General features: G+C 43.2%; 1 protein-coding gene across 1 annotated transcript in view; it reads left to right on the top strand.

Moving 5' to 3' along the window:
- Positions 1 to 7,923, top strand: part of UNC80 (unc-80 homolog, NALCN channel complex subunit) — a 162,193-nt gene that overhangs the window by 48,074 nt on the left and 106,196 nt on the right. Inside the window, exons 19-20 of the mRNA XM_081879748.1 lie at positions 1,629 to 1,737; positions 6,124 to 6,336. Coding sequence (XP_081735874.1) covers positions 1,629 to 1,737; positions 6,124 to 6,336 — 322 coding nt within the window. The remainder of the gene's footprint in view (positions 1 to 1,628; positions 1,738 to 6,123; positions 6,337 to 7,923) is intronic.

Raw genomic sequence — 7,923 nt, 5'->3', positions numbered from 1 at the left:
AGGGCACAAGGAGAAGGGGACGACAGAGGACGAGATGGTTGGATAGTGTCTTCGAATCTACAAACATGAGTCTGACCAAACTGCGGGAGGCAGTGGAAGACAGGAGTGCCTGGCGTGCTCTGGTCCACAGGGTCACAAAGAGTCGGACACGACTAAACGACTAAACAACAACAAAAATTCAGGGCTTATCCACACTTACCTTTTGTTCTGCACTTTGTAGGCAAAGGTCTGGGCGTTTTTTATTTATATTTTTGTCTGGCGCTTCTTTGCTCACTTCAACCAGTATTATTTCTCAGCATACAGTATTTTAAAAAATCAATTAAAACATTTAAAGTGGGGGGGCTCTGTTCCTGGAATCCTTTTTTTAGTCTTTGCAGAGCCTCATTTCTAAGGGCCTACATACCATCACAACTTCAAAGCTGCATATCTTCTTCCATATATAAAGTGGGGAGTGAGGCGAGAGGGGCTGCAGAATCAGTAAAATGACTTTCATCCATCCAAATAGCCTCCCTGCCCCAGAGCCCAAGCACTATTTGTTTGGACCAGGTACAAACAGGTCACATACCACCCCCGCTCCCCTTGCCAAATAAAAGGTCTTGTCTGTTTTGAAAATTGATTGATAGCTTCTTAAGGTCTCTTTGTTTAAGCTCCATAGGTATTATTGTGGCTTGGCTTGGTTTACAGCCAGTATATCGCATGCATACACAAATGACAACTAGCATTTATGCACCCATCCCCATTCCCATTTTGTCTGGAGCCTGGCTCATGCCTTTTTAGGAAACTTGTGAAACTGTACTTGTGAAACTTGTGAAACTGTACAGGCTCCCACTACCCCGTCTATCCGATGGATTCTGTGTCATGTGGTTTTTCTTGCCCGGGGTTAGACAATACCAGCAAGGGACTAAGGGATGATGAGATTTGTAGTTCTCAAGTAAGCATGTTGCATGGGTAGGCAAACATCCCTGTTTCTCAATTTGCAAGTATTAAGAGTTTCAAATTACAAGCACCCTCTCTGGGCCTGGGCGAGTGGCAGGTAACTGTTCAGAACACTGCTTCTTCTCCGGCAATTGCTGCAAATTGCACATGGGCACGCCAAAAAGATACAGGGAAATAAGTTTGTATAGACACCTTCAAGCACATTCTTCAAATTCAACCTCAGTTTTCATCTTATGGGCTGCTTCCCTCTCCTTAACCTCTAGGGCTGAGTAAACTGCTGTCCCTCCTTCCCACAGTGCTTAGGCCTGCCCTGCACCTAGACTCATAGAATGGTAGACTTGGAAGGGTCCACAAGGGTCATCTAGTCCAACCCCTTGCAGTGCAGAAATATTTTGCCCAATGTGGCGCTCAAATCCATGATCCTGAGATAAAGAGTCTCATGCTCTACTGGATGACCTGTGTCCAAAGTGTTTAATTGGGAGTTCAGTTTTGCCTTTGTTTTATCTTGCCATATTTAAAAGCAGCGAAAGAACTGTAATGGAGGAAGTGGGGAGGCCATTTTGTAAGCAGAATTTCAAAGAAAGTGCCCATCTTGTTAGAACTTTGTGGCGATGTTTTGCTTTCTGTTGTTGACCATGAGTGGAGTGGTAACCTGTGGTTCTTTTCAGCTATGCATCTCCTGGCTGATTCATTTCTCCTCATTTGTGGTGTGTTTCTCTGTGGTGTGAATCCATCCTTACCCATTCTGTCACACATCTTCATCTTTCTCTCGCTGCTTCTTCAGATTGCTCTGGGTGTAAGGTAAGCTATTGCAGGGTATTTTCATAATACCTTGACATTCAGCATGCTAATTTTCTCTGAGGACAATGCTTATAACACTTGCTTTACGTGTAAGGATGGGTCAACAGGAATTTGCATCACAAGTCCTTTTGACTTGAGAGATCTCTTTAGGCATAAGATCCTGCAGGAATTAATTATGCAATCAAGAACTAAGGGCCTTGTTGCCAGGCAATGAACTCCTTTTGAGCAGACCAGGGACAAACCGTAGCTTACAGTTTAAAGCATGTTTAACTTGGCATGCTTAGAACTGCACATACCTATTTCTTTAGGAAAATGAACCATGGGAATTCTGATCAGGGGCACGGCATGGGAGTAGATGCTCCCTGCATTATGTCACCCCAAAACACCCCCCAAATGTGCTATTTGCACATGAAGGTGCTGGACCAGTTCCAAGCACATTTATTAAAACACTTTGTCCAGTGGCTGGGAAAACCTGATTTAGAACTCGGGGAACCCATGGCCATCCATATGTTGTTGGACTTCTCAGCCCAAGCTTGCATGACCATGCTCAAGGATGATGGGTTTTGTAGTCCAACAACATTTGGAAGACCACAGGTTCCCTCATCCCTCATGCTCTACAGTAGTTTTTCTCAGTTTTGAACTCAAGGTTGTCTTCTAAATGTACTCTTCTGTTCCATGCCCCTCTCTCCCACTAAGCAACAGCAAACTGCTTGGCACATGAACACTCAGAATCTGACCAGGTGAGCCTGGTGGCTCTCTGCAGTCTTATTGTTGCTGTTGCTATTTACTTAGTAAATTTGTATTCTATCCTTCATCCGTAGGTCTCAGGCCGTTTCACAGCATAAAAATACAATATGTATATATAATGAATAGAACAAAGTAGAATATGGACTTGCTTCAGGACCTGTTTGCATTTGAGGCTGGTTTGGTGGGAATGTCTCCTAAGGCACCTTTTGCCATGAAGGAATGCCCTGCCCTGGAATATTCATTTGGCTTCCACTATAGCATTCAGACTTTCCATTCCCAGCTGAAAACGTTTTTGTCCGGACAGGCATTTGGTCTGTTAGATACTTAAAGTTTGTTCTCTTGCCCTCCTCCACCCAATGCTCTTGTTCTCTCTTATTATTTGATTGGTGTTATATGCTGGTTTTTGTTTTTCATTTTTATTAACATTTTTTATGTCTTATTGAATTCTGTTGGGTTGTTTTTTGTGGATTGTTGTTTTGCATTTTGCATTGGATCTCATTATGAATTGCCTTGAGCATCTCATATTGGGACAGAAAGACAGGATAATTTCAAAGAAGGAATATATTCATTTTTACCCACAGCTGCATGGTAAGGTTCTGTGGGCCGGGGAAGTAACCCTACATAGGTGCTAGAAGACAACCAGAACCCCATTCATGTGCTACTCACATGTGTATGAATCTGGAGTTAGTGGGGCTGCACACCTTGATGTTGAGTGATTTTCCTCTAACTGCGTGATAGGCATGGTTGTCTGTAGAGAGACCCCCAGCATGCAAGTTCTTGTCTGCATTGGAGGAAGTAGATGTAACCCCAGGGTCATCAGAATCAACACAGTAACATTTTAATAGAACCAGGCTCCCTCCCAGATACACACACACACACACACACACACACACACACACACACACGTTTTATAATCAGACCAACAAGTCTATGTTTAAAAAACACACAAGAAGATCTTGTCACACCTTAAGAACTAATAAATACACCGTTACATAATCTCTTCTGGGCCATAGCTGTTTCATCAAATATGGATTTGCAGCAGAATCAAGGGCTGCTGGAGCCAATACCTGTGGAATGGTCTCTCTAATTTTTTAATTAATGGACTTTGGGGATGTATCATATTAAGAAATTAAATATGTAGCCTTTGCAAGTGAGAGGTTCAGCTGGAGAGGTTGTGGAGAGGTTATTATTACTCGTTTTGTGGATTTGCCACAAACCATAGGGCAGTAGTCAAGTAAGTTTCAAGTAGAACCACTGAAATTAATGGGTATGACTATGTTAGTAACATTAATTTCACTGGGTCTACTCTGAGTAAAACTTAGTTTTGTACAACCCATAGATCTTATTGCAAAGTGTCCTGTCATATTTGAAGAACGCAATCCAGCAGTTAGCACAAAATTGAATTAAAATGTGCATCACAAGAAGAGATAAGAGGAACAATAAACAAGGTGAATATTTCAAAATGTACTTGCAATTGTGACACCAGTAACTATGGTTTGCCGTAAATCAGGAAGTTGCTAATTGAACTGAGATGGGGAACATCAAAAGAAGAGGGGAATGTGAGCACATGGCTTGTTCTTATAGTGCCAAACCAAGGTGAACTGGCCTAATGTTTTATGAGCTAGGAACTACTCCAGTCTGAATTGCTTACTATATTGGATCCAAATGTCTGCAGCATTCAGGTCAACCTAGATGAAAAAGTCTTTGCACCTTTTATTTCTGGAGGCTCTAGACCAGGAATTTTCAGTCTGATGCCTTTGGGTGCCATGACACCCATCAAGGCTTCCAGTGGTAGCCCTAGGCAGGTATCATGGATTATGACTTTCATCTTTGTTGTGAAGCAGGACCTGGAGGAATTTTACCCTTATGCTTTTCATATAATCAGTTATCCATACAATCAGTTATCAGTTATCAATATATTCGTATAACCAGATATTTCTACAGTGATTTTATAATCCATGTTTGAATCGTGAAAGCTTCTGCTTAGCCTACTAGCAAATTGCTTAGATCTGAGAAATCCGAAATGAACTTTGTCCCAGTATCTCCTTGTTCTCTCCCTATCTCACTGAACAAGAAAGGGGGAAGCGATAAATCTGATGTGCTGGCACATTTCCCCCCTTGTCCAGACAAGGTCTGAGCAGTGAAACAGGAAACCGCAGAATGTCCCTTATAGCAGATGGTCCGTAGGAGCTCAACAGCCAAAGTTCCTCTTTACCCTAAGTTTCTATTCCTTGCTATAAATCTGGGGGATAGGTCGGACTGGTGTTCAAACTAAAAAGCAGAAGTTGGGAGAGAACTCTTTGTACGGTCAGGAGCAAGGCTTGTATGCGCTCATTAGCTTATTTTGCTGCCGTTCACAATTGTATCTTATTATGTCATGATCTGTGATGTATGTACTCAGGTATAAAAGCCCCTGGGCAATAGGGCTCAGGGCCCAGTCTTTTGGAAAAAGTTCCACTGGGTCAATTATTGCTCAGCAATAAACCTCACTTTCCTTTTCTCCAATTGCTGCGTCTGTCAATTCTTGGACTATCTGAATTGGTCACTGGTACCTTTTAAAATCCTTGCAACAGTTATACAACTGTTGTAGCCCTTCTAGAAAGTAACTTATGGGGCAAAATGTGCAGGTACCTTCTAAGTGATTTCTGTGCAATGAGAGTGGTGTATATTTTTCCTACTCCTGAGGAATGCTACCTGTTTTTATTAGAAGCGACAGCATCTCTCTCTCTCTCTGTGATCTCCACAATAAAGACCAGCAGCAAATAGCTGGTTTCCCATAGTAAGCATAAGGTTGTCAGGGATGGTTGTCTCTCTTATATTGTGTTATGCCATGCTTCCCATTGCAGCCACTTTGTGTTGTGGCACACACCTTCTATTGCAGCCATAGGAACCAACTCCTAGGGGCCGAGGTCCCTTCACCCCACCAATAAAGTATTTGAGGGGGCTGCATCTCAAAAGTTGATGGACATTGCCATTCAAATGGTGTGTGTGCATCACATCATGTGATTGATTATGTGGGGTATTGTTTCCTATCCCCATCCCCAATATTTTATTCACGTTGGCAAACCTGATGGCAGCCATTTTGAGACTGGCACCCCCAGGCACTCTCAGATTTAAAATATACCCACTGGTCAAAAAAGAGTGATGACTACCTGCTCTAGAATCATGGAAACGGCACTGCCTGAAGATCAGGGACATGCCATTTAAAGGTTTTTAGTAGGAATATAAAAAAGCAGTCTTGTCTTCAGAACTTTCATTGGGAATATCAGCAACCTGGCTGTGGGTGTTGCAATTCAATTCAGTGGATACTTGCTCCTAAGAAAGCAAAATCAGTATATTTAATAATAGCACTTAACAATTTTTCTCTAAATAACTGAAGAGAAACTGTAACTATGGCATTGCTTGTTTGGTTGAAGCCATCACCAAATTGATATTATAGGCTACTTCTACCCTTGTCATCTAATGAATTGGCATGACCACATGAACGATCTATCATATTTGACTCAGTAAACTACCTTGTAGCTGAATTATGAAATCTAAATCCTGTCAGTTTGAGTATATAAATTGGTACCACATTTTTTTTTTAGAAATGTTTGGGTTTTTAAAAACTGTTAATGACATTTTCACAACACATTCTAGGAGGCACCAGTGGTAGCAAGAGCAGCCCTTTTCCTGGAATGTGCTCGCTTCGTTCACCGCTGCAACCGTGGCAACTGGCCAGAGTGGATGAAGGGACACCATGTGAACATCACTAAAAAGGGTCTTTCCCGTGGGCGCTCCCCAATAGTGGGAAACAAACGTAACCAGAAGTTACAGTGGAACGCGGCCAAGCTCTTCTATCAATGGGGAGATGTAAGTTCAACCTTTCTCTCTCTCTCTCTCTCTCTTTCTCTCTCTCTCTCTCATAATCAACATTATTCAGAAACATTTGTGTTTAGTTCTGAACATTCCATATTGCTTTCTAGACCAATCTGGAAACAGGAAACAGGTACATGCTAGAAACCTGGAAGTCAGAGTAGCCACCTTCAGAAGTTATCCTCCACCAGTGTGAGAGCCAGTGTGGTGTAGTGGTTAAGAGCAGTAGTCTCGTAATCTGGGGAACCGGGTTCGCGTCTCCGCTCCTCCACATGCAGCTGCTGGGTGACCTTGGGCCAGTCACACTTCTCTGAAGTCTCTCAGCCCCACTCACCCCACAGAGTGTTTGTTGTGGGGGAGGAAGGGAAAGGAGATTGTTAGCCGCTTTGAGACTCCTTAAAGGGAGTGAAAGGCGGGATATCAAATCCAAACTCTTCTTCTTCTTATTCTTCACCACCAGCCTGCGTCACATGAGCAGAGCAGTACCATGTGCAATGCCTTCTGGCACATGTGACCTGGATGGCTGCCACTTTGCCTTTCAAAGGTCTTTCTCAGTGGTGTTTTATGAGATGCTTTGGGAGAAGGCAAGTAAGCGATAGAGCCAGCCAGCCCAGCCCAACAAGTGTCACTGGTTTCAGCTGGTGAGGATGGTAATGGTGAGCTGAGAGCTGTCATTGGGAATGACTGGGTGGGGGACCAGTCACCACTCCTTTCTTCATCTACAGCCTGAGACAGTCTTCTGATTCTGCCTAATGATAGAAATGGCCAATGAAGGAAGGGGGGGGGGAGCTGAGATAAGGATGCAGCGTGGGGAGAGAATATTCATTCAGTTCAGTTAGATGTACTTTTAAGTTTAAGTTGGGTGAGAAGGACTAAAGGGATTGCACAGTTGAACTCCATCTTCCTTATTAATTTCTTTTTTAAAAACACCTGCACATATAAAGCTTACCTGGAGAGGAGGATTCCAGCCTTTTCTTCTTAGTACAGTTGCATTTGACTTTATTCAGTTCTTTTCATTTTAGCTTCTCATTTTTCATTTTAGTTTCTCATTTTTCAGCTTGCTGTGTTTCTGCATCAGTTTGCAGTTTTTTAAAAGTCCTCATGAAAATTTGTATAAGACTTTGTTTTATGTGATATAATGATTACATAGAATATGATTTGAATTTGTTATATGATCCATTCTGGGATTTCTGTGTGCTGCAGAAGGAGGTAAAGGTAAAGGTACCCCTGCCCGTATGGGCCAGTCTTGACAGACTCTAGGGTTGTGCGCTCATCTCACTCTATAGGCCGGGAGCCAGCGCTGTCCGCAGACACTTCCAGGTCACGTGACCAGCGTGACGAACCTGCTCTGGTGAACCGGCACCAGAGCAGCACACGGAAACGCCATTTACCTTCCTGCTATAAAGTGGTACCTATTTATCTACTTGCACTTAAGGGTGCTTTCGAACTGCTAGGTGGGCAGGAGCTGGGACCGAATGACGGGAGCTCACCCCGCCGCAGGGATTCGAACCGCCGACCATGCGGTTGGCAAATCCTAGGCGCTGAGGTTTTACCCACAGCCCCACCCGCGTCCCTGCAGAGGGA

This window comes from Podarcis erhardii, assembly GCF_964252035.2.
Source record: "Podarcis erhardii genome assembly, chromosome: 1".
In the NCBI taxonomy this organism is placed as follows: domain Eukaryota; kingdom Metazoa; phylum Chordata; class Lepidosauria; order Squamata; family Lacertidae; genus Podarcis; species Podarcis erhardii.
The sequence above is the reverse complement of the archived record's forward strand: the minus strand, read 5'-3'. Positions and strand labels throughout refer to the sequence as shown.